The sequence below is a fragment of the Alligator mississippiensis genome, chromosome 1, assembly GCF_030867095.1.
Source record: "Alligator mississippiensis isolate rAllMis1 chromosome 1, rAllMis1, whole genome shotgun sequence".
Lineage (NCBI taxonomy): Eukaryota > Metazoa > Chordata > Crocodylia > Alligatoridae > Alligator > Alligator mississippiensis.
The window spans coordinates 148,031,151-148,058,186 of NC_081824.1; the positions used below are offsets into that span (position 1 = coordinate 148,031,151).

Consider the following 27,036-nt stretch of genomic DNA (forward strand, 5'->3'; position numbering starts at 1 on the left):
CCGCGCGCACTAGGCGGAGGCTCCTCCTGGGGAACTACGCCTCCCAGGAGGGGCGGGGCCTCCAGGAGGCGCTCGGCGCAGGCGCGGGCGGGAGGGGACGCGCATGCGCATGGGTCAAGATGGCACCTGCCGCCGGTTGCAGTTGCTGCGCCGCGTTGCAGCTGCTGGTGCTGTTGATGTGGGCGGCGCGCGTGGCGTTTGCGCTGGTGCTGGCGCCCAGCCTCAGCGAGCAGTATCCGGCGCTGGCGCTGCTCAAGCAGGAGCTGCAGAGGCAGCGGCACGGCCCGGGCCTGGCGGGGGGCTGCGCGCAGCCGGCGCCCGGAGACTGGCGCGAGCCGCACTCGGCCGAGGGTGGCGGTGAGCGGGGCCGGGCCGGGCCGGGCCGGGGATACGGGTGCACTTCTCCCCTGGCGGTCCCCGGGCCTGGAGCAGCGCGCTCGGGGCCGCCCGGCCGCTCCTCATCTACGCGCCCCCTAGACACACACAGGCACATATGCATCCAATACACACTCCCACGGACCTCCCCCCACTCAGGCATGCAAACACTCAGGGACACATACGTACCCCCCCCACACACACACACACACATGCTGGCCTGGGCCAGTGCGAGAAGCTGCCCCTCACTGCAGTGAGGGAGGGAAGAGCTGCCCCAAGGCTCCAGAGAGGGTGGAGGTGCACCGTTCTCAGTGGCGGCAGGTGACAGAGCAAGGAGCAATGGGCTCAGGTTGCAGCAAGGAAAGTTTAGGTCATAAATTAGGGAAAACTGTCTCGCAAGCAGTGTAGTAAAGCACTGGAACAGGTTGCCCAGAGAAGTTGTGGGTCTCCATCCTTGGAGGTTTTTAAGACCCAGGTAGACAAAGCTTTGGCTGGGAAGATTTAGTTGGGAATGGTTCTGGGATGCTGGGACTGCTGGAATGGTTTATCTAGTCCTGGGTTGGTCTAGTTGGGGATGGGGATGGTTGGACTAGATTGGGGCGGCCAACCCGTGGCTCCAGAGTCCAAACATCCGAGTGCAAACTAAGTAATGTGCTTGCCGTGAGCAGTTGCGCGACATGATGTAATGGCTATGGAAGTTGGCCACCGTGTGCTTGTGCAAAGATTCAAGGAGATGCATATTAACTTCTGAAGAGCCATATGTGGCTCTGGAGCTATGCGTTGGCCATCCCTGGACTGGGTGGTCTCCTGAGGTCCCTTCCAACCCAGTAGAATATTAGCTGGCCTCTTTCAGTTTAGCCAGGCTTTTCTGTTTCTGTCTATTTGCAGCTGAGGCAGGTGAGCCAAAGCAAGCAGAGGTGGGAATTCCCACAGCACAAGAGTCCCAGTCCTGTATCATTCAAACCCCACTAAAAGTTTTTCTTTTCAGTGATCCTAGCTTCCCATTGCTTCTGCTGTTTTACTTTGGCTGCTGGATGGCAACTGCTAGGGGGGTTCTGTGCGATTTTCCTGGTTCAGATGATATTGTTGGGGATGGACCTGCATTGAGCCGGGGTTGGACTAGGGCAGTGATTCTCAACCTTTTTTGTACTGGGACCCATTTGCAAACATCAGTGGCCAAACCTGATGCAGTGCCCCTTGCTCCCAACCCACTGCCCCCAGGTCCCAGCCCCCCAGTGTGTGGGGCAGTGGGGGGCCCCAAGCAGCCCTCAAAGGCTGGAACTCTGCCAGCCTGCAAGGGAAAAGCCCCAGTTTTCCATGTTTTACTTCTTTGAAGGAGAATCTGCTTTTAAAATTTGTTTGTGACCCTTTCATATATTCTTGTGACCCACAGATTGAGAAGCACTGGACTAGGGGACCTCTTGAGGTCCCTTCCAGCCCTCTTTTTCTATGATTCTATGATATGAGGCAGGTTGAGCCACAACAGATTATCCTTATTGCTGTCTTTGTCATGAGGCTGCAGCTGTACTTAGGAACATGTAAACCTGGAACCAGGCAGTTACCTGAAGGATCTGCCATTTCTGTCTGTTCCTCCCCCGCCATTATCAGTGCTTGAATGGTGGCAGACTTGCTTAGGATTCTTTGGAGGAAGATGCGTTTGGAAGATGCTGATTTAGTGACTGGTTGGAGGTAGCTTGTAGGAAATACGCTGTATAAAACAGAAAGTGTAAAAATGATAGTTAAGGGTTAACTAACAAAAATAGAAGGCCTTTCTACCTTATGATGGCAATAATATAGTGATTTTTGTTTTTTGGGTTTTTAAAAATTTTTTTTTACTAACCAAACTACAGAATGATGTCTGAGCATATTCTAAAATACCTGCACAATAGTATGTTTCCCAGCTGTTAATAAATCCTACAGTTACAGGCAGAACTGTCCCTAGGAGTGTGGGGGCCTTGGGGCACATCAGCCTGTGCAGGGCCTGGAGCAGCAAGTGAGGTGGTGAGTGGCCAGAGTCAGCAGAGCCGGTGGCACTTGGCAGTGGTGGCCGTGGCAGGGCCTATGCTGCACTGACCGTGGGGACCCCCTCAAGGTGTAGGGCCTGGGGTGTTTGCCCTGATTTCCCCCCTCCACCTGCCCCTGGACGGCCCTGGTTACAGGCATCAATAGTGAAAAAACTGTCAAAAGGCTAAAGAGAATCTTGTTTTCTCAACCTACCCTAATTGTTTTCATTCTCAGTCAATTCCTCTCTATATTGTAGGTCCAGGATGACTTCTCCTCTGGTTGGATTCTCTACTTTTGTTTCATAACGTTGTCATCTGCTTAACCTAGGCAACAATTTGAAGCAAGTTTGGCTGTGTTTATTAAAGTAGATATAGTAGTGAAGTTCCCCAGGAGTATTGTAGCCTGGTAGTTCTAAGAATCTTGAGAGTCAGACCAGGATTTTTAAATGTCCTTTTTTCTCTCAAACCTGTGATTTGTAGCAGGTAGTGTCTGTGACTTTTGCTTTGTTCATGCCTGATATCTTCATCCAAAGAACTGTCATCCAACTTCTAGTAGCTGCAGTGTTGCTTATTTGCATAGTAAATACTTCTGGTGTAATGTTGTTACCCCTTTGCCTCTTCAGGCAGATTGTGAATGATGCAAGAATTAGAAGGTAAACAAACTATGGCTTTTTAAGTACAAGGTGAAATTGAAACATTGTTGTCCCTTCTAGCCTTAAAAATCTATGAATCTTGTACTTCTCAGTGGTATTTTGAGAACCTCCTGCTAACTTTGCTGTGGCTGACTTAGAACCTGATCTTTCTGTTTATAGAAACTGAATGTTAAAGTCTTTTTCAACTTATGCTTTATAAATAGATTTCCTTTTAATCCATCTTCAATGCTTTCTTAAGCAGAAATGGGGAATTACCTAGCTGTATACCACTTCTGTTTGCCTCGTATAACCAAGATGCATAACACAAACGCAATTCTTACTAGATGTATTAACAAGGACAAGCAACAACTTAAAGCCCCCTCATTGCAAATTTATTTCAACAGATTTTTTTTGCATTTTCACTGATGCCTTTAAATTCCTGCACTTTACAGTACATAAGAAAGGGGGTTAATTTTGTTTCTTGCTGATGTGAAGATGCCATCTTATCCCTTCTTTTCTCGTTTCCCTTCTTCAGTCTTTCAAAACGGTGGAGATTATTAGTTCATAATTTTTTGCCTATCACTCCTGCCAACTGTCGTGATTAAAACTATATTATGCTTTGTATTAATTGACATCTACAGTTAGGCAGTTCTATTTTCTCTTCCCTTTTCTTCAAACTCCTTTCCTTCACCACATTTACATACAGTTGTTCAGTTGTCCTAGTTTTGGATTCCTATTCCTGTTAGAGTTGTAGAATTTTCACTGTGGTATAGTGTTGCTTTTCTTATGTTTGTATGGCATCCCTTATTTTTACCATGTTTTCTTTTCTTTCCTTAATCTTCCTCTCTTGTCCTTTTGAAGTCTTGTACCATACTTGCTGGTATGCTGATCAGAAATGATCTCTACACAAGGGCTGGGCATGGTCCTTCCAGTTGGTGATGAATTACTCTGGGTTTCCCTGTTATGAGATGAGATTGCACAGTGTTCTTAGTCACCTGCCAAGGAGCCAGGGCCAAATAGTCTCAAACCAAAACATATTGCCATTTGTGAATCAGATCAGCAGTGATATAGCTAGGGTGGGATGACCGGGGCAGTTGTCCCAGGTGCTGACTTGGGGTGGGGGGGTGAGGAGGAGGAGGGAAAGGGAACTGCTGCTGCTGCAGCTATGTAACTGGAAGCTGTGCTGTGTGTATCAGAGCTACTCTGGGTGCCCAGCTGTGGTGGTGTACTTCTGCTCTTCCCATATACTTTGAAAGTTCCTCCCTTTTTTTCTTTTCCTTCTACATGTTTTGTCCCTCTTGCTTCCACTTAATACTGAGAAAGGGGAGTAAAGTATGGCTTTTTTATTTTTGTGCACATGTACTAGTGAAGACAATACGAGGAGTAGTAAAACACTTACACAGGAGACTGGTAGGAGGGGCATGGCAGGGGGCACATGCACCCCCTGAGATTGGCCCCTGACTCAGCACCACTCAGGACAGGGCAGTTTTTTTGACATGCGGGCTGGTGGCGTGTTGGGTGGGTGGGGAGTACTAAGCTGCGGCACAGAAGTATAGGAGTGGATATGGGGCTTTTGGCCAGCCCCCAAACTGCCCCCCCCCCCCCCCCCGACTCAGGAGGCACCAATCACCCCTGTGCTTTATCTGAGACAGTGCAAAACCTGACACAATCTGCCCTCACTCCCAGCCAATCATTGTGTACAGAGCAATAACAGCATATGAATATTCTTAATGATGTTCAGTGGAGAGATTGCTAAAATGTAGGATTGGCATGAGGACAGGTGAGCTGGTATCACATTTAACACCCCTACTGAAATGTAAAATTCCTAGTAAACCACCTGGCAGTAATTTAAAATGTTTGTTTTTGCAGACTCGCCGTTTTTCCACTTCCATGAATCAGACTGTGAACTTAGAGGGTCTACATCCTGTGAATCTCTGGTTTCACTCAATACTGAAAAAATTCTGGTATGCTGCATACTGTCTGTTCCATACAAAAAAGAATGCAAATAGGTTGTAAATGCAAGAGGAATAATTTTCTTGTGTACTATTTACTCAAGATTAGCTTCAGCTGGTTATGTAAATGGAATCTGTTTAAAATGTTAAGCCATGACCATGTGCATTTGGATCAAAGAACTCAAAAATTGCTCATGGAAGAGATTTGCTTGACAGTCTTGGAGTGTTGATTCTTCTGCCTATGGAAATAATGCCACTGCCTGGACTGTGCAAGACAGTGGTGCTCAATCTTTTGGTTCCGCAGCCCAAACAAGTGGCACAGAGCTAGTCTGTGAGCCGGATCAGACCCTCTGCACCAGGATTGGGTCTGCGTGCCTCTGCCCAGACCGTGCTGCCCCTATCCAGGCTCCATGTGCCAGAATCAGGACCCTGGGGCCCTGTGCCACCTCCAGGTATATATTTGGCTATGTGTACCAAATCTTCTGACTCTGCATTCATATATATTATTTACAGGAGATCAGTGCTTTTCTGAAAACGTCACCCATCTATTTTCCTTTGAAGTGTTAGATAATGCATTTTATTTTTTCATGCTCATATTCTCTCTTCTTGCTCCATCCCAACAAACAAAGAAAAGATCACTAGTTTTTCTTATTCTTAGTGTCATTAAATCTAAAATTACATTAAGCCTAAAATGTAAATGCCATTCTGTTATCACAGATGGAACATTTTATTGCTGGCTTCTCTGATATAGTCTCTGTATCCCAGTTCATTTTTGTTGCTAACAGTTCCTGTGAATTGCAGGCTATAATGCCAGGCCATTTTGATTTGAAATTTATTTTCTATCTGAATTTTTTAGCAGAATGAATGCTGAATTAAAAAAAAAAACATTTCAGGTCAGATATGCATCTAGTGTATAGACCTGGTGAAAGATGTTTAAAATCACTGCTTGTAAATGTTTCCAGTACATGCTGACTTTTACAAGCTGCTCTTAGATGGAGTTGGAAACTCTTAAATGAAGAGCTACTATTAAACCAACCGTTTCATAAGATTGTTAACTTCTTGTAAGTATCTGAACACTGAACTTTTATGGAAGAGATTACTGTGTAATGTTAACATACATTGAACATAACAGGACAGAGGTGGTTAGCCATGTTAGTCTGATGATGAGTAGAAGATAAAGCAAGGTGGCACTTCATAGGTCAGCTGGTTCAAGGAGGAATGAGCTTTCATAGGTAACAGTCTACTTCATCAGAAGTTCATGTTGTATCAGACTACATAGGTTGTTGTCTATGAAAGTTCATGCCTTTCTGAACAAGTTATTTTTTAATGCAGTGGTTTTCAAACTTCATAAAGTCACAGAACCCTTTCATATCACTGCTGCTGTTGTGGAACTCCTAATCCTATCTTGTGAGCTGATATGGAGCTAAGCAACCTGACCTGGCAGCTGTAGTGCACCACCTCCCAGCCCGCTTTGCCATTACGCCTGGTCTCTTTGTAGAACCCTTGATGACCCTGGGTTCTGCAGACCACAGTCTGAGTTTGAAAACCACTGCTCTAAGGAGCCACCATGGTCTGTTAGTATTTTCTAAACATGTCAGTAAAATCCCAAAGTGGTCCTCAATGGTATTGGTTTTCTAACTATATAAGGGATTTAGAGTAGATCTGGCTTCCTAGAAAACTGTTGAAACCTTGTCATTACCTGCTATTCTGCTGTTAATTCCCAGTTTTTTATAACAGAGAAACTATACCCATTCAATCACAGTTGACGCACCATTTGAATTAGAAACCTTTAGAAAGTGACACCATGATAAGAGACTATATGGGAATTATAACCTTTTCAGTAGGAGATGCCAATCTAAAAATAGGGAGACTTTATTTAGGACTTATTTGCCAAGGGATGGATAAATTGATACTTCTGTCAATAATTAATGGGTGGTAACTACTAATCTCTTTTCCACTAAAGGTTAATTTTTATCAGAGATCCTATTTATAAACATCTGAATAATGTTGAAGGAGGTAGAATAAAAATTGTTTTCTTTCCATTACCAAGGCTGTAACATGCATTAGGCCACTTGGACCATATTTTTTTAGGTTATGCATCACTGTGATGCCCTGGAGATGCAAACACCAGTAGTGAAGCTTTTTAATGCAACACTTTTAAAACATAGGAAAGGAAAAGAACAAGGCCAAATCCTTCAGTTGAAAAGTGGAGACAGGGATGGAATTGACATTATGGATATAGAAGGGACATGTAAAGCAAAAATAAAAATAAGAAGTGAGGGGGAAAAAGAAGAACAGGCCTTTTTCTTGCTTCTTGAAGTGATCTGAATTTGGGTAGTTCTTGACTTGGCAAATAAAAGCTTTCTGCCCAGCTCTGGCTAAATCCTATTTTTTTAAAACTTGATTTTAACATTTATGAACATAAACCAGGTTACCAATAAGTAATTTGTCTTATGGCAGTGTCCAAAGACTGCATTTGGGGTCAAGGCTCTGTTGTCTTGGTCTGTACAAGCACACAAGGCAGACCAAAATAATCATACTCATGGATTGTTTCCTTTGGTCCAGGTAAAATTTATGTGCCTTAACCAACTATCAGCAAAAAGGTTAGAGGTTCAACTTATCAAGGAGAATTGGAGTATGAAGTTTTTTGGGTGAACTGTAGCTAATTCTGGGCACACTTTTTTTTTTTCTGGTTGCTTTAATTCCTTTATGTAGGTAATTAGCTTTGCATAGTTTTTGGTACATTATATTCTTATATTGTGGCAAAATATGGTAACTTTTTTTCTGGTTCCTGCATCTGACGTTGCGTGTTCCTTGATGCTTACAAGTCAGGACTCCCTAACTATAGTTTTTTTTGTGGGTAAAGTAGCGAATACTTACTAATAGAACGGACACCTAGGGATAGCAGATGGAGATTTGGTAATGTTCATTTACTAGCAGTTGTCTGATGTTTTATATAAAAAATGTACTTTGATACTAAATAACAGTAGCTGCAGTACATTTTTAAAATATCCTGGCAACAATGCTAGGATATTGTATTCTTTGTCTGTGTTGTAACAGTTCAGTCAACAGCAGTCTATCATTTACTTGTTTTTAACATGGCCATAGGTAATTTGACTAGAACTTTTTCTGAATGGAGTGGTAGGAATATTGCATGCACCATGTTTTCAGTGTGGTGGATGATACACTAATGAAGCTTCTCATGATAACCTCTGAGAATTATACTGTAGAAAAAAGTGGACAGGATCCTCAAGTTGTGAAAATTGACATAGCTTTATTGATATTTAATTGATATTTAATAGGAGTTCACATTATCTGAGGAACTGGCATAAGATAGTTTCATCATTTCGAGTTCTCTTTTCTATAGTTTTTACGAATAGGAGCTAAACTGTTTGAATTTACTAGTCTTAGCCTAAAAATCAACAATCCAAACACCATAGTATTTTATTTAAACTTGATCCATTGCAGGTATATTTGTATCACTGTCTGGGGAAAGCATCTTGATGGCCATAAGCTTCCTGAAATCTTGTAAAGATCTCCCACTGCAATCAGCAGCAGCTTCCTATATGAATCAGAGATCTTCATGTGTACTGCATGTTTACACTATAAGCATCTTTAGATGCATCTCTTTGGAAAGACTTTTGCACGTTATATGTAACCAATTTATTATGCATTTTTTGGTCTTCCCATCTTTGCTGTGACTGGTATAACATGTGTTAACTGTAAAGTTCAAACTAATGAAGAAATTTAAAAATTAAAGATTTAATTGTTAATTAAACTTTTGTTTGTCTAATACTCCATCACTCTCTCTTCTAAATGGATAAAGGATAAAATGTTTCTCCTACTACATATATACTTCTTAGATATCCATCCATATTTCAAGGTAAAAAGAGATATGTGCTAAAGGACATCCCTTTTTTCACTCATCCTGTGCGTCTCTTGTCATTTGTTATATGAAGTTACAAAGGTTTATGCTCTTTAGAGATCAGCAGCATCTGACTGAAAAGTATTTTATCTCCCGACAAAAGTCTAGAGTAAGTTTTGGTATCTCTTGTTTTGTTACAAGATGCGTTTTACTTTAATAGATGTGTCAGGCTTCTTTTCAAAGATTTAAACTTTAGGTAGTCTTTACTAGATTCTGAAAATGAAAGATTTTGTTGTCATTGTCAGCTAAATATCACCATTTCCTGTTTTACAGAGTCAAGCAAAGTCACTTGCAGAACAGAAACGATTCCCATTTGCCACTGATAATGATAACACAAATGAAGAGTTGGGTAAGGCATTTTATGTAAGACCTGTCGGGGTAGTTTTAAATCTTACTTACAGGTGCTGATTTTCACAAAACATTTTTAAACTCTGTTTACAGTTGGTAATTCAAATGATTCCCTTGGATCATATTTACTGTTGTATATTACTCCTCGAATAATAAAATTTCAACCTTTTGTTTTTAATGGTGTAGAGAGAAATTCACAAATCTTTTCCATATCAATATTTTCTACCCTGCACAGTGGGATACTTGTCATGCATGTGTAGGTAGATGTGAAGAAAATATTTTATTGCAAGCCTGTTAAACACACTGGAATACTTCCCTCCTCTTAGTTTTCTCTTTTGTACCATTGCTAGTAATCAAAGATTTTCTGTATACTTCAGAACCTTCGGTTTGCAGCAACTTTAGGATTATTTTTTCCACGTTTTCCAAGTTTGGCTGGAAGTTTCTCTTGTGGACTTGTCTTGCTACTTCTTGGTACTTTCTAGAAGTGTTCCTGGTGAACTGATGTTGTTATGCAGGCAGAAGGTTATAGTATAAACTGTTAGTTACGGCAGTAAAAAGATCATACCCCATAACTGACACAGTTCTGTAAGCAAAACCCTTTGTATGGATGCTGCTCTGCTGGCAGAAGCTGGCTTATGCCAGCAGGTCTTTCATTTGGTTAGCTGGTGTAGCCCTGGGAGCTGAGAATCTCCTTTGGCAAAGTTATATCCGTATGAGAGATCCCAGCTTTCTCAGTGTCATTATTCCATAGTGGGATAGACATGGCCTCAGTCTTCTACCTCCAAGCACAGACACAGAAGTTTGGTCAAGAGTTTCTTGAAGGGTCCCTGTTCTTTCCTCTTCATCTCCAAGAACTACTGACCATTTTCTTTCCCTCTCTCCATCTTCATAAGTAGGGAGGATAGGCGGGAACATTTTGAAAAAAAGCTAGATTCTCCCTTGGGACTTGTCTCTAGAATAGAACTGTTGATGGTATGGGTAGGCCAACAAAGTCTCCCAATAGAGTTGCAGTTTATGCTGGCAAAAGGAGTTCTTTATGCTGGCAGAGCTACACCATCTCCCCAGGTGGCTTATTTTATTTTGACCACAGTTCTTTTGTCATCACAGCTGTGGATTTTGCCAGCATCAATATGTTGGTGGAGGGAGGTAATTAGCCGTGTGGGTTATGGGTGTGAGATGTTTGTCATGTTCCTAGCTGACACAGCTATGCTGGTTTGTAGGGCAGACCTTGCCTCAACCCCTTCAGTCCTTGGACTTGGTTAGCAACAACAAACCTCATGTTTGGCCAAGGGATTTGGCATCCTACCTATCCCACTTCTCTTTTTAGATGCATTTAGTTAGGGAGTTTCCTAGTCCTCTGAAGTTTTTGTTGGTCTTGATCTTGTACTTCTCAAGAGACATGAGAGCTATGTGGAGATTGCCCACGGTGTGGCCTGTTGGTTAGGGTTTTCCAAGGGTGGGTTTACCACCAGTACTCTTTCACTTGCTTATCCCCACCCTTCCACAAAATAGGTGTATTGCATTAATCAGTCTGCTCTTGTGACACAGCTGTTCATTATCTTGAGCGTGATTGTGATATCATGATGAGTAATGGTTGTAATGTGGATTTAGGAATTGGGCAGAGGAAAGGCAAATGAAGAAAAAGCCAGGAAATCACAGATTTCTAGCTGTTACTGACTCCCTTTCACACTTCATTGGATTGCAGGAACATTATTTAAAACCAGATTCATTGCTTGGTTTCCATGTTGCATACACATAGTGATTTTTTTTTAATGTATTTACAAAGGAAGATGCCTATATTATATGCATTAAAAACTTAATTCTGCTCAGTAGAGATCTAACAATGGTGCAGTTTTCATTTGGCCCCCTCATACGTAGTGACCAGGATCAAATGACAGCCTATAAAAACTCCACTGCTGGGATTAGTTGCTAATGAAGACATAAGATCCTTTTTTAGATATGTGGTGTCACCAAATCAGGGTTGAGAAATACAGTAGTATCTTGTTATCTGAACAGCGTTTGTCCTCTAACAAAATTATGCAAATAAACACACTGTGCTAATAAGTAGAATGAGAAAAAAAAAGAGAAACTAGTAATGGATAAAATAAGCCCCAATCATAATGTGGTAGTGCACTACAAGGTGCTCTACACATTTCTTGTCAGCTCTTAAAGATACTGTTGCAAATAGATAAGAAAATTATGGCAATTGCTGTTCAGTCAAATCTTATGCCCCATTATGCCTGTACACTCAACCATATGAGTGTGAATAATGAAAAGAATATCCCATGCATAAAAAAATCATTTTTTTCTGTTGCAGACATGCCACTAAATTAATGATCTAGTGTAGCTGATACAGCTGTTAAAGACAGAATACATGTAAAGCAGGGCTGTTCAGCTTCTAAGTGGCCATGGACTGCATGGCACATGGGCTCCACACTGTGTAGGCACCACTTCTCTGTCTGCTGCAGTGCACAGACAGGTGTCCTGGCCTCATCTGCCCTGCTCCCTGGCTGCGGATTCTCCCTTTGAACCATGGTCTGTGCCAGGGTTCGAATTACACTTTGACTCTTGGGGTGGGGTTGGGGCCTGCCAGAAAAATTGAGCTGCCCATCATGATGCCCTAATAAAATCAAGAGGACCCCCCTGGTTACAATTTTCAAATCTTACGGGGCGGCTCTCGTTTCTTATGGGGGGTGCTCAGCCAAAACCTATGTTTTCTAACATAAATTCTTCTAGTTCTATCCGTATCTACTTTTTGGACTCCAAACTTATTGGCACAGGGGCTGTCTTCTTTTGTCTTAATCCCTGGCTTCATCAGCTTTTAGTAGTCCATATGCAATACCTTTACTTATTGTTTTAACCTAGTGCCAGAGGATGTTAGTGAATTCAGCCTTACCAAAGACAGTATCATATTTACTTGAATATAAGATGATTCTGAATGTAAGATGACCCCCAAATAATTAGATTCTGTATATGGTAAATTTCATACATAGATTTCATAGATTTTTAGGGTTGGAAGGGACCTCAGTCGAACATCAAGCCTGAACCCCTGCCCTGGGCAGGAAAGAGTGCTGGGGTCAGATGACCCCAGCTAGGTGCTTGTCTAGTCTCCTCTTAAAGACCTCTAAGGCAGGGGACACCAGCACCTCCCTTGGAAGCCCATTCCAGATTTTGGCAACCCTCACCGTAAAGAAATTTTTCTTAATGTCTATTCTAAATCTGCTCTCTGTCAGTTTATGGTCGTTGTTCCTAGTAACCCCAAGGGGTGCCCTGGTAAACAGAGTATCCCCTATTCCTTGCTGCCCAATGAATTTGTAGATGGCCACAAGATCCCCTCTCAGCCTTCTTTTGCGGAGGCTGAAGAGATTCAGGTCCCTTAATCTCTCTTCATAGGATCTTACCTGCAGGCCCTTAACCATGCAAGTAGCTCTCCTCTTAACCATGCAAGACCCTCTCAAGGTTATCCACATCCCTCTTAAAGTGTGGTGCCCAAAACTGGATGCAGTACTCCAGCTGCGGTCTTACCAATGCCGCATAAAGGGGAAGTATCACTTCCTTAGACCTGCTTGTGGTGCACCTACTAATGCATGAAAAAGTGTGGTTGGCTTTACTTATCACTTTGACGACTCATGTTCATTTTGGAGTTGACTGACTCAGAGATCGCTTTCTACTGCTGTACTGGTTAGAAAGTCACCTCCCAATCAATAGGTGTGTTGGTGATTCTTTTTCCCTAGATGTAGCACTTTGAATTTATAACAAATTTATAGCCAGGAAACAAAATTTCTACAGAGAGTTCTTCATTGTGTAATGTCCATCCTATGCACAAACAGAGGCCCAGTTTGCATCAGAACCTGCTCTACTTAATAGATGATGGTAACTTCTGTGAAAAATTTATGGACTAAAAACTCAGCCTTATCCGTATAGTGCGGATTAAATAAATAATGATGCAGGGTAAAGGGTTGCAAATGGAAGCTACATTTTGATTAAACATGGTTAAATTTTAGAATATTTGAAGGCCAGCCATTTCTTGCTCATGCTGTTTTAACTTTAAGATTTGCAATTTTATTTTCTCAGCAATTGCCTATGTATTGATTGGTAATGGCCTATATGATGAAGCAGTACGACATTTTTCATCAATGCTACAGGTAAATAGTCACTTGTTTTTGTTTGAAAATATTGAACTTTAATTATAGTTATTGCTATTCTGATTTTGTAAAATAAAAATTATTGTAAAATTCTAACCTAAAATCACTGTAGCTTTTAGGACTAATATTTTGGACCAATTCACTCCTATTAAATCTCTGGATTTTTTTGTGAAATTAAAAGGAGACTCTAGTATCAGATGTGATAGTGAATGCAACAGATAAACCTGGTTTAAAAAAATTAAAAAACCCACACACTTCATTACACAAGTATCCAGGTAAATCCATTTATATTCAGCTAGCCTGCTGAAGGGGGATTTATTTACTATCAGGAGACAGGAACACAAACAAATAAAAATCACTTTATTTGGTCTGTTTCAGTTTCCTAGAAGTTCAACTGAAAGGGACTACTCTAACATGTAGATTGAGTTGTCTTTCAGTATGTTATTGGTAGAAGTACACTGATAGAGATTTTTAGGGGCCGATACTGATACCTGATTTTTAAGGAGGCATATCGGCTGAAAACGATCCAATTTTCTATACAGCTGTGTGCAGCTGGTAAATCTGTTGTGGAAAAGGTGTGGGGGGCAGATAAAGGGAAGGAGTAGGGCAGGCACTGCCCAAGCATCCCGCACAGGATGGAGCTGTGGGACGGAGCCACGGCTCATTCAGGGAACACGGGGGTGGGTCTCACTGCTGTGTATACCCGGGGGGGGGGGGGGGGGGGGGGGGGGGGGGGGGGGGGGGGGGGGGGGGGAATGACACAGACACAAGGAGACATGTGCCCCTGGATCTGCACATGGGGGGAGGGCTGGGGAGGCCGGCTATGTGGTGGGGCTGCAGCATCCCCAAATTTTGTCATAGCCTCCCCATAGCCCCCCTCCCAGTGCCATCACCACCAGCCCCAAGTGCAGCCCTGCCCAGGCCCCAGCCCACACTGCAGCCCCCCCCCCCCCCCCCCCATGCCCTCCTGGCATGTGCACAGGGGCAGGAGACCCACCACCACCATCCTGTGGCCCCTCCCCCCCCCCCCCATGAGCCATAGCTGTCCTGCTCTCTGCCCTGCCCCGTCCTGCCCCAGCTGAGCAGCGCCTGCCCCTCTCCCCCTCTCACCATGGGGGCAGTTGATCTGCCCCCCATCCCCCTTCCCTTCCCCCTCTGCAGCCCCCTTCCCACACAATTCATACCACTTCTCTATGAAACTATGTAAATCACAGGCTGACGCATAGCCACACCTAGGCACATTTGATTTATAAATACGGATTATTATGGATAAGTTGCTCTAATTAACTGAAGCCCAGGTCTGTTTTTAAGACTATCTGGATGCAAGTAATCAGTGCACACCATGAAATGCTATTGATAATCCTTTATCTTGATGTAATAGCATACAACTATGATTTTTTTTTGTTTGTTTTACTCAAATATAAAGCAGAAACCCATGTGCCATTTAACTAAATTTAAGTAATCTAATGAGGTTACTGCCAAATTCAGCGGGAAAGCAGAAAGGTATGACCTAAAAACTTGCAGGTATATGTAGACTTCTATCTTGAATTAGTCATTTTTTTAAGTTTCTAACAAGGGTTTTAATGTAGGAAACACTATTTTGTGTGTACCACAGACTAATTCCTGCCTTCTGCTGCTGAATTCAGAAGGAAACCTGTAAAAAAGTAAGTTAGGAACAGCTGTTGTATCAGCAGAATTAGGAAGGGTAAATAGGGAGTGTGTGCACATGTGTGTGAAGTCTGTATACAGCAGAAGACTTTTATCATGCATATTTTAGTGGAAATGAATACCACTTAGCAATTGTCACACTTACTGGACACTGACTGGGAATTATCATGCTGGAGAGATGTTCACTCCATAAATACATTTTAAATGAACGTAGTACCAAATACTAAAACATTTAGCAGACCACAGGGGGAGGTGTGTTTTAGGAGCCACACTAAAGCAGGGAAGCAACCCAAAGTTTAAAAAAAAAAAAAAAAAAGCTTTCTATGGGGAAATCTGTGCTAGTAAATAGTTGATACCTGGCAAGCTAACAGCATTGGGTGTGCCATTAACCCACTATTTAGTAGTAAAGTACACTGTTCCCTAGCAGTCCTTACAGGTAAGTAGGACTGAGCCTACACTACACACTTTGGCTAATACAGTTTTGTCAGTTAGGGGTGTGAAGAGCTGTTCCCGACTGCCAGAAATGTGATGGCCATGCTGTCAAGCTGTTTTGGTTGGCATAGATTTTTTTTTTTTTTAATTTAGTGAGAGGCACCGGGAGGAACTACCTTTACAGAAGAACACTACCTCTAGTTTAAAATGCATCCATGCCAGGAATGCTGTACCCTAAGGGGTACCTACAGAGCGCTTCTAGTAGAAACTTCACCTGAGTGTGTGTGTTAACTTTTTTACTATGGTAAATTTTTTACATCTAATTCTGTTTCTGCAATTTAGAGCCACGTGCTTTAGAAATAGATCTAACACATGATTTCATTATGACATCAGTGGCTTTTTTTGCCAAGAATCTGCCATGATCACTAACAGATTCAGTTTCACCCCTTGTAAAACAGTGTAAGTATTGTTAGTTGAGATGTGGTTCTTAATGGGTCATACAACATTATAACCATCTTTGTAACTCCTGTCACAGCAGATCTACACAGTGTCATGCTTAAAATGCTGGTAGCTATATGGGTGCTTTGTTTCTACTGGTGGGACAGTAGCACTAGCAACAGTGAGAAATGTTCTGCAAAAATTATGATATTGACAAGAACAGTAGGGCTACTTCTGATGAGTAAAGGCTTTGTTTATTAGCCTGTTGCCTCTCAACCTGACATTTGCAGGTATATTCAGAACTCATCTAATGGAACTGTGGTACTGAAGTAACAATAAGCCATCACAAATACCTTGCTGTGTCCTTTTCATTTTTTCCATGAGCAATGTTAAGATAGTGACACTGTGCAAGCAAGTTTGCCAGTTCTTAAACTGGCAAAATGCCATGCCTGGCCCTTAGGAGGAACAAGTCAAAGTGTTGCTCTAACTCTAGCCAGGCCAGTGGCACAATGGATAATGCATCTGATGTGGATCAGGAAACTCTTGGATGCTTTTCTTGCTGGAGCTATCTGACCCCGGCTGACTTCCTGCCCCTTGGGCAGGGGGTTGGACCCACTGATCTCGCAAGGTCCCTTCCAGTTCTAATGTCTATGAAATTTATGAAACTGTAGTTTTGTGTTCTGTCTAACTTGTTGGAGTTAGGTGCCTGGGTGATCTGTTTCCACTCAAGGTCCTTGGGACAGGACCAGGAGCAATGGCCTCAAGCTGCACCAGAGGAAATTTAGGTTGGAGATTAGGGAGAACTTTCTGATCATGTTGGTGGCAAGCACTGGAACAAGTTGCATAAAGCATCTGTAGAATCTCTCTCCTTGGAAATTTTCAAGAGCATGTTAGACAGACATTTGGCTTGGATGGTTTAGTCAGGGATGATCCTGCCTTGAGCCGGGGGTTGGACTGAATGACCTCATGAGGTCTCTTCAAGCCCTAACTTTCCATGATCACTAAAATTAATTTAAAGCCATAAGAATTGTTTTCACCTTAAACAGGAAAGACCTCTTTCAAAGTTTTCAGCACAGAGAAGGAGGGCAGCGTACATGCAAGGACCGTATATATCTTTGAAGGAATGTTTTTGTAGTCGGAATTAATCCACAGAAGTGATTTCAAGCACAACTGATAATAATAAAGATATCTAGGTTGGAAATTAGGAAGCTCTTTCTTAGTATGAGAGTGGAACAAGCTTCTACTGATCATAGACTGAATTGTAATTTATAATGCTCTATTTTCTATTAATTGGAAATGAGCTAAGCTTCTTTAAACGTAAGAGTTCTCTTGACTAATTTTCCATGTTTCCTCTAAGACTCTCTCTTTCTTTTTATTAAGGTTTTTTGCATTATACTTGCTTGCATAACACAGAACTTGAAACTGATCCTGCTAGAACTTGCCTGGCTTCTGCTACAGAGTTACTAACTGGCTCCTTTGACTTCAGAAATTCAGCAGCCTCTTGCAGCAGTTCTAGTCCAGGAGCAAATGGTTCAGCTCTTGCTCATAATAGTGTGTTGCAAGGTTGTTAGATTGCTTAGCTATGTCGCCAAAGTTAAATTTACAAGAACAGTGCTAAGTCAGCAACACCCATGTTGCACATCCTTGTGCAATTTACTAGTTTTTATTTTACTATGTAAATAACATTGAACAATATATTTAAATAGAAAGTACACATGTACTTATATGCAACTTTACTATGACTGTTTTTTCTCTAATTTAAAAACTCTAGATAAAATTGTTCTTGCTGTGGTTTTTTCCTCACTTAACACAAGTTTGGTGAAGAGATTTCACTCTTTCCAAATACCCAATGGAGTCCTCAAGCCTGGACAATTCTAGCAACAATTTAAAAGTTGTGAAAATAATGGTTATGATAAATTTTATTTTGTATCTTTAATTGGGGGCTATAGTGTTAAATAAGCAGCAAATAAAGTAGAACATGTTGGAGAAAAGAGACCTTAGATTCACTTAATCTGATGTTTACATAAAACATCATTGTATTTGTATTTTGTTTTGAATAGGAGGAGCCAGAGCTGGTTAGTGCAATTTATGGACGAGGGATAGCATATGGGAAAAAAGGACTACATGTGAGTATTTAATCACTTAAATGTTTATCAGAAACATTTGAATGTAAACTGTAAGAAAAAAAAGAATTGCAACAGGAATTAGATCAATTGAAATTGATTATACTCATGCAGCCCCAGAGTCTGTCAGTACATGGTGGTAATGCTGTTAATTTTTACATTGAAATATCCTTTTTCTTTCTTCAAAAGATGCTTTGTTACTGGGGGTAGCAGGTCCTTCCTCAGACCTGAGAAGAACTAGTTGTGTGTAGGAATGTCTTTATAAAGACAGGATGTGATAGAGTGAAGGAAAGATAGCTTATGTGTTTAGAAAAAAATCAGAGAGATTAATAATGGCATTACAATTTTTGCTATGTCAAGCAGCTTCTATTTTATATTCTGTCACCTTTGTAATTTTTTTCTATATTGTATGCACTACTTCTTCCCTGAGGTCCTCTGTAAACACATGCCTACTCCTTGGGTACAAAATTATTTTGAATTTACTTTGCTTGAATAGCAGTCCCCATAATTACTAACATGAACAGTTTGGCTATGTTGGGTTTTTTCCTACTAGATGTACAGTGGTTGCACTAGGTAAAACTTTAGTTTGAATCAACCATTTAACTTAGTTTCCAAAGTTTAATGCAGTTTAACCTGTATTTCCAAAGCGGGTAGTAACACAGAGATCAACAGATTAACACAGCAGTCCAGAGTTTGAAGGGTTGTCTATCAACGATAAAAACTGTGTAAGCAAGAATACGTTTTCAAGGTTAGCACTGTGTTTTTGAAGCATGGCTAGATATCCAGACCCTGTCCAGAAGGTAAAATTGCCTGCAAGTATTCTGACTATCATGGGATTAATTGGGTGACTCCATGGGAATGCCATTGTGCAGGAGCTCTAACTGCTAGGGAATGTTGACAGAAACTCCTGTGACCTGCACTTGCATTTCTGTCTCCCTAGGCAGTTCTGTGAGTTTTTGGCAGCTGTTTAAAATGGCCCCCCTGCTTCACAAAAGCTGGTTTCTATGTGAAGTATTTTGTGCAGTCTTTTTCCCCCCCTCTCTGACTTGATACCAGTCTGGGATGTACCTGCCCCCACCCTCCATTGTATGCCAGATCTGGTGCTGCCTCTGGTAGGTCTGGGATAGGCACTGCGTGTGGTACAGTCCCAGGCCAGCTAAAGTGGATGTTCGATCCAGCATGTAACGGAGTGGGGAAGGAATTAGTTTGTGGGCCCAATCCAGCCTGCGGAACCAGCTCTGCACCATTTATCCAGCCTATGGAGCAGTCGCACACCAGATGACTTTGACACCCCTGGACTATACTGATAACTTAATTCTAGGAACTACTACATTATTTTACATTAAGAACCTTAGTATAAGCTGGCTAAAAAGAAATATAATAAAGCCTTAATTTAAAGCAGACAATGTACATTTTCATAGTACTACTGTTCCTCTTAATACTACCCTTAATACTGTTCCTACTGTTTTGGAAAAAAAATTATTTTTACTATATTTACTCAATCCTAAAACAAACCCCCACCCCCATTTAACAAGGGGGGAGAACCCTGTTTTCTTAGAATTGTATAAAAGGGTAATGGGTGGAGGGGGATGAGGAGCAAGTGGATGCTTTGGCTTAGGCTCCAGCACCTACCCAGAATTAAGTCCATAGCTGCAGCTACTTCCTGCTTTCCCCTGCTCCCCCCCCCCCTGCTTCTGCACCCAGTTACCTCTCCCTTGCAGCCTCTTTTCCCTGTTCCTCTCCCCTACCCCACATAACTTCTGCTCCCCTTCCTGCCCCTCTCCCTTCCCCCACCCTTACTTTTGCCCTGTGCCAGCAGGCTCCATGCATGCTGCAGCCTGGGGCACTGAGCATAGCTGCAGCCTGGCCCAGCAGGAGTGGCACATAGCAGGAAGCAAGCTGCTTGACATCCCCATGCAGCAGTGGGAAGGATAAATTAAATCCAATAATTAGATTCTATACATGGAAAATTGTAACATTTATTAATTTTCCATGTATAGAATCTAATTATTGAGGGGTTGTCTTAAATTCATGGGTGTCTTAAATTTGAGTAAGTGCAGCATTCATGTTTAGTGTGTGTGTGTGTGTGTGTGTGTGTGTGTGTATTATTATACACCTTGCTAAGTTCATACATTACTTCCCTCTGTTAGTGAAGCAGTTCAAAGTATTCTGTTCTCACATTAGTTTAGTGAATATATAGACGTCTTTGAGTTATTTTCTTAAATGATTGGTTTAACTTTTAAGGTGGTATGCTTATGTATCTTAACTTCCTCTTTTAAGGACATAAAAAATACTGAACTTGCTCTGTTTGAGCTGAGTCGAGTGATTAGTGTAGAACCAGATTGCCCTGAAGTATTTGAACAGCGAGCAGAGGTGAGATTTCTTTTCCTTCTCAGATCTTTTTCAATTTCTGGAACACACAGATTCAACTATTAATATACTTGGGAACAAAATTAATTTTCACATTTGAAGGTATGCCAGGTATTAAAAAATGAAAGAATTTTGGAGCTTCTCGACTTGCTCTTTCTGAACTAATTGCTTGCTTTGGATTTTTAGATTCTGTCCCCATTGGGCCGAATTAGTGAGGCACTGGCTGATCTTACTAAAGCCATCCAGCTGCAGCCATCAGCACGGCTTTACAGGCACAGAGGCACCCTTTACTTTATATCTGAGGTTAGTTTTTTGTTTTGTTTTGGTTATGTGAGATTTTTACTGTTAGATGCTACCTTCATGTAAGAAAACAGGTTCTCCTCTCCCCATAAAAAAATTGTTCGTCATGTTGCGGTTCACCAGAAATTAATTCCTTTTTTAGGATATTCTAAACAGAAAAGTTCATAAAACATTTTATTTTCATTATTTAGTGAACACAGAAAAGCGAGGTGGGTACTGTCTAATTTTTTTAGGCCGTCTATAATTGTTAGTGCTGTCTCTACCCTCTGGAATGGTGTTGTGGATAGAGGAACTTGATTTGATAGTTTAGCCTACAAATGCATATAGGAATTATTGTTGGATACTCACTTAAAAGGAGCTAAACTTATGAATAGGAACTCCATATCAACTACGTAAAAATATTTTTAAAATCCTTAAATAGTATCTTCTCGCTATGAAGATATTTATTTTACTTTTTGAATGCTTAAAGTAACATGAAGCTGGTGTCTTTAATTGTTGCTTTAAAAATGGTTCATATCATGAATAACGGCTATCCCAAGAAGATGATAAAAACCAGTTTGTTCCATTGATTTAATTTAGTTTATTTTTAACCGATTTTACCATTTAGCTTATTTTGCTTTTCCTTAGAGTACTGATAAAAGGAAAGATGAAATAAACTTGGCCTAGATCTCCAACACATTCCTTTGACGCAAAATGCACATGTTTAATTGTAAAAGGGCTTGGATTTGTCTTTATCTATTATATCCAGCAGTTACGTCATTGTCTAAAAGTGATGTTTTGTATAACAGGACTATGCAACAGCCCATGAGGACTTTCAGCACTCCTTGGAACTGAACAAGAATCAGCCTATAGCTATGCTTTATAAAGGCTTAACTTTTTTTCACCGAGGACTTCTGAAGGTAAAATTGTTTAAATTACCCATATACAGAACAAACCCTCTATTCAAAGCTGTTTTTGTAAAATTATTTCAGATACTGAAGAATTTCCACAGATGTCATTGTACAAGAAAGGTCTTTAGAGGATTGCAAAGCAAACCAAACATGTTTAGGTGCTGTTAAATTCAGTGATGCCATTCACCGATCTGTATGAAGCACAGATACCAGGGATCTCACTGCATCTTCTGAAACTCGTAGGATCTTTGTCAAAAAATGATACCTTTGGAGACAGATTTCAAAAGTTAGTTAGCACTCAGAAGCCACCATTAAAAATCTGGTTATACTCAATTTTTTTCCATGGAATGCCTAGGAATGGTGAAAAGGAAAGGGGATGAAAAATAAATGAACAATAATTTCTACACCCTGTGAGCTAGAAGGTAAGGGGGGAGCTCTAGGAGTGGCAGGTGGGAAGGTCTGTATATTTGCATCTGCATATCAAGTTGAATGTTAAAATGTGTATGAGCATTTCCAGATTAAGATTTAAAAAAAACTGGAAGGCAAGTAACTCCCCTTTCCCATGGATTGTCTTTATTTTTAATGAGAGAGTTTTCAGAGAGCTACTTTCACTTTTGAATGCTTCAGGGTGGCAAGGCTGCATCTGTTCATCCTCACTTTTAAATGTGGGCAGAAGGAGAGTAGCTAAAGATACCAATATTTTCTTTCATCCATCTTCAAAACTAGCCTCCCAAATTTGGTGTTTGTGTATTAAGCAGGAAGGTTGATTTTTCTGCCTGGGATAGAAGCACCCTGGTTTGATTCCTGCTGCAGAGTGCAGCAGCTGTGGTATTATTATTAAGGCAGCTAAGGGACACAAGTGACTTAAAGTGATTATTTTTCATTCTACAGGTTTTAACAGTAGGGTTACCATATTTTCAGTTCTAAAAAAGAGGACGCCTGTTGCGGGGGGCACCTCACTCCTAACCCACAGCCCCATGGCCCTGCCAGTGCCCCTCATTCCTGACCCGCAGGTCCCCATCCCTGCAGCTGCCCCTCACTCCCTACCTGCAGGCCCCTGGCCCTGCCAGTGCCACCCACTCCCAATCCACAGTTTTCCCTCAACCACACCAGCCCGTCCACCCAGGTCATGCTGGTGCTCTTCACTCCGGATCCGCAGCCCTTAGGACTACTAATGCCCCACACTCCTGACCCACAAGCCCCCCGCCCCACGCCCTCATTCCCAAGCCACAGCCCCTTCAGTATTTCTGGTGCCCCTCACTTCCAACCTGCAGCCCCCTACTTCCCCAGCCCTGCCAGAGGGGGCCCCCAGCTGCCCCTGTCCTAACTGGGCTGGAGCACAGCATCTCTGATTTTGTGCAGGTGGCGGTGGAGCAAGTCCAGCCCTGGTATGGGCTGGAGGGAGGAGGAAGGGAGGCCTGTAGCATGCTCCACCCTCTGCCCTAGGCTTCAGCTCCAGCACCACACCAGGCAGTCTGGCCATGCTCTCCCCCTTCTCTGGGCAGCATTTCCTGGCCACCCCACCCCTGTGAGCAAGGTGCTTGCCCCTTCATCTTGGCCACAGAGCTCCTCATTACCCCCCAAGGGACCCTCCCACCCTCTTCCCCTGCTGGAGGGGCAAGCATCTCCCTCCCACACCCTGCCACAGCCCAGCAGACACCTGCCCCCTACACGCGCGCACACACACACACCCCCTCGACAATCCCCAAGCCCTGACCCTCCAACCCTTGTCCCCTGTAGACTTACCTGCATCCAGCTGCAGGAGTTGTTCCCACCACCTGGCCAGGCTGCATGCTGGCCACATGCATATGCTTGCACATGGTGCCCCTGCCTCCAATCGCACACCACCCTGCTCCCATCAGTGAAGCAGAGCAAAATTGCAGACATTGATTCAGATTTCAAAAAACTGCCCGGATGGTGTTTGAAGGATCCAAAAAGAGGACGTGTCTGGGAAAACCCAGATGTATGGTAACCCTAGTTAACAATCACATTTCATTTTTAATGGTCTTGATGTTGGAGAAAAGAAGAAAAATGTGGGAAACCGTGGGTTTCCCTTTGGAGGCTGGCAGAGTTTCAGCCTCCAAAGGGCTGTTTGCAGCTGGGGAGAACAGGAAGGCAGGGGGCACCACATGCATGTGTGCACACATGCACGTGGCAGAAAGCAGCTCCCTCCAGATAAGTCAAGGGAGGCACAAGCAACATGTCTGGGGAGTGGCACAGATGATGTGGCAGAGAGGGGCAGGTGGGCCAAGGTGATGCAGCAGGGAGGCCATGTGCCCCCCGAGATTTCTATACTCGCAGCAGGGTGCAGGGCACAAGGCTGCAGCTGGGCCAGACCAGCTCCAGGCAAGAGCCAGCTTCATAGCCCAACAGACAGTGTGGGAGGGAGTGCTGTACCACCATGGCTTCCAAAGTGAGGTGTGGCAGCAGAGTGGAGTTGTGCCCCTGCTGCTGCTGGGTGGATAGGGGGTGCCTCACCTAGGTGGCCATGGTGGTGTGGTGCTCCCTCCTGCCCCAGGTCCCACCCTCTGGGTGATGGAGGTGGCTCCTGCCTGGAACTGGTCTGACCCAGCTGCAGCCCTGTTCCCTGCTGTGGGTGCAGAAATCTCTGGAGGCATGTGTTCCCCCGCCATGTCACTTTTGCCCCTTCCAGCCCCCCCATGCATTGCCTGTGCCCACACCCACCCCATTCCCCACATTCTGGTGAGCTGGGGTTGGGGGGGACATATGTCCATCATCTTGGGCTCCCTTCCCCTGGCAAAAGTAAGTCAACACCTATGCCAAGGGCTTATTTAAGCTAACATATTGTATCACTAAGCATTTTAAATTGCATGCAGAGGGCTTCTAACAAGGCTTACATTTTTATAGATGAGAAGTCTGACAGTTCACGGGTAACTGTCACTATCTGTTAGGAATTCTTTGCTCCCTGGTATCTCTTTCTACACTGGTTGTTTTTGTATATGGGCACCATTGTGCTTGAATCATAGTGTATTCAGCTGAATCCAAGATGACTTTGACTTTAAGATGACCCGACCCCCCCCCCCAGTAGTTAGATTCTGTATATGGAAAATTTTTATATATGTGTTATAATTTTATATCTATAGCATCTTATTAGTGGCAGATCATCTTAAATTATTCCCCCACCCCACCCCTGGCTTTGGCAAAAAAGACAGTGGCAGGGGGTGAGGGGCCAGACCCCTGCCCCTTGTCCTTCCTATGACTGTGCCTGCCCCCTCACTGCCTGTCCTCACCAGTGTGTGTGCTTCCCCCCCTGCTACCTGCCTCTCTGCCCTTGCCCCCCACCTTTCCTGTACTGCCCCCCTCCTCTAATACCTGCCTTACCCCATGGCCCCCAGCTGCTTACTTTTGGAGTAGCTCTACTTCCAGCTGTGGGAGAAACAGTAGCACAGTCCCAGCCAGGCAAAAGCAGTGTCAGCCCATGGTAAGCTGGGGGAGAAATAGGCTACAGGGTCCCCTGTGTGCCCTCTACTCCCGCTGTTGGGTCTCCCCCATGTGCCCCCCATTTCCACTGCAGATCTCCCCTATGCTCACCTGCTATGAGCCTGTCTCCCCCACTGCACAAGCCACCCTGGCCCAGGACAAGCAGTGGCTCAGCTCTGGTTTCTGCCCCAGGCTTGAGGCCAAAGCTGGATCTGAGCCACCACCTGCCCTGAGCCAGCACTTGAATCAAACACGAGGCTTTTTTCTGAACATGTTGTTTGTGAGGGAAAAACCTCGTCTTGAATTTGAGTAAATATGGTATTAAGAATATAAATGAATGGCTTCTGTAGTGAAGATAAGATGATATGGTAGAGCACGGTTCATTCAGATTATTAATTTATTAGCTTTGTTGAGGATATCTACGTGGCACAATGGATTGCCATGCAGAGATACCCGAACTGGCTTGGGTACAAGGAGCAGTCTAACCAGTATAGTGTCATGCTTTGCCTACACTGAGTAGGTATGCTCACAAGTGGGACATATTGGCCTGGGCAGAGTGTCTCATTAATTTGTGTGTATTGCTTCCAATACTCAATCAATTAATTCAGCACTACCTTGGGTAGCTACACAGCATGCATTGTGCCATACAAATATACCCAAAATGACTGCTGCAAGTTTGTTACATGAAGAAATAAACACTAAAAGTCTAATCTCTATCTTTAGTTTACTTTGCAGTGTGAGAACTTCCAGGTGGCAATGGACTATCCAAACCTTAGTCAAATTTAAGATCACTGAGATGGCATAGTATTTTGAAATCCTTGAAATACTCTATCTGAATTTAAGACCTCTGTCTAAACTAACTGTATGAAGCCCAAATTATGCTTATAAAATAATTATTGATGTGGGTAGTCATGTCTTGTTTTGCAAAGGTAAGAGGGTGCCTTTCCCCTCAGATATATAGAGACATCTTATAAGCTGTCACCTCTTAACATTGGAGTTTTACCAATTACTATTCTTTCTCTTACCTTCCATTTTTGAGACCTGGAGAAGGTGGCAACCTTTTAGCACTACATTTATCTTGAGGTTAGTTAATTTGTAAATAAATTTTAACTTGGATTCAGGCTGCCTCTGAATTTAATGTTGCGCTGATCAAGGTCATGAATGACCTTGTGCTCACTTTAAATTAGCTTTGAATGGTTGTTTTGGAAGAATTTTTATTTGCATGACTGATGGATTATTGCTTTGGAGGCTAAAACTCTTTGCAGGTGTGTTTGGAACGATCTGCTGGCATTTTTAGTTCTTGCTCAGCAGGTGAGTCAGTTGGTGGTAAAAGACAATTGGATTGGATTGTGGTGGTATTGGACCAGAACCTTTGATTTGACAATATTTTTGCTTCATCTGCCATACTTTTCAGCAAACACAAACTTTTTAATAAGAATTTCTAATGATGGGTTTTCTGTAGTAATATGGTTCTTGCATTGTAAAGCCTATAACAGTTGTAAAGAAACACTTGGAGGATATCATGACCCTGACTAGTTGGCTGTTTTCTCCCCATTGTTAAGATAGGTCTCATTGACACTTTCACTTAATACAGGAACATATTCAGAAGTAGGAAGTTCCTTTAAGAAAGGTGCATTTTTAACCAAAAACAGGAATAATGTGCTGAATTTAAGGGAAAATCTTAAATTATACTAAGTACATTTTAAATTTCTTTTGCACTATGTTTAAACAACAATATGTTCTTTGATTAAGGGTGCTCTCATGTTCATCTTTCCTCTGTAATACTTTCAGTAGGTGTCAAGGGATAATAAGGTCTTGTAGGAATAGCAAACTGCAGCAGAATAATAACATTGTCAAGTGAATGAATCTATGGCTTCTACAAATAGAAAGGCAGATTGTGAATGAAGCAGGCAATCTGTAAGAAAGGATGGCTGAAGTAGATAAGGTATTGGCTAAAGTTTACAAGGGGGGATGTCTTGTCCTTGGCTTCACCA

General features: G+C 42.6%; 1 protein-coding gene across 5 annotated transcripts in view; it reads left to right on the top strand.

The window, feature by feature from the left end:
* The first annotated feature begins 104 nt into the window (after nucleotides 1-104).
* Nucleotides 105-27,036, top strand: part of TTC13 (tetratricopeptide repeat domain 13) — a 66,790-nt gene continuing 39,858 nt past the window's right edge. For 2 of the 5 annotated variants that reach the window (XM_019479829.2, XM_019479830.2), the window contains exons 1-8: nucleotides 105-357; nucleotides 4,880-4,974; nucleotides 9,161-9,236; nucleotides 13,310-13,380; nucleotides 17,979-18,044; nucleotides 20,322-20,414; nucleotides 20,598-20,714; nucleotides 21,500-21,610. In XM_019479829.2, coding sequence (XP_019335374.1) covers nucleotides 120-357; nucleotides 4,880-4,974; nucleotides 9,161-9,236; nucleotides 13,310-13,380; nucleotides 17,979-18,044; nucleotides 20,322-20,414; nucleotides 20,598-20,714; nucleotides 21,500-21,610 — 867 coding nt within the window. In that variant the 5' untranslated portion in view covers nucleotides 105-119. Of the gene's footprint in view, nucleotides 358-4,621; nucleotides 4,791-4,879; nucleotides 4,975-9,160; nucleotides 9,237-13,309; nucleotides 13,381-17,978; nucleotides 18,045-20,321; nucleotides 20,415-20,597; nucleotides 20,715-21,499; nucleotides 21,611-27,036 lie in introns of those variants that run through there. The other 3 variants (XM_059715363.1, XM_059715366.1, XM_059715370.1) reach the window with 2 other exon arrangements.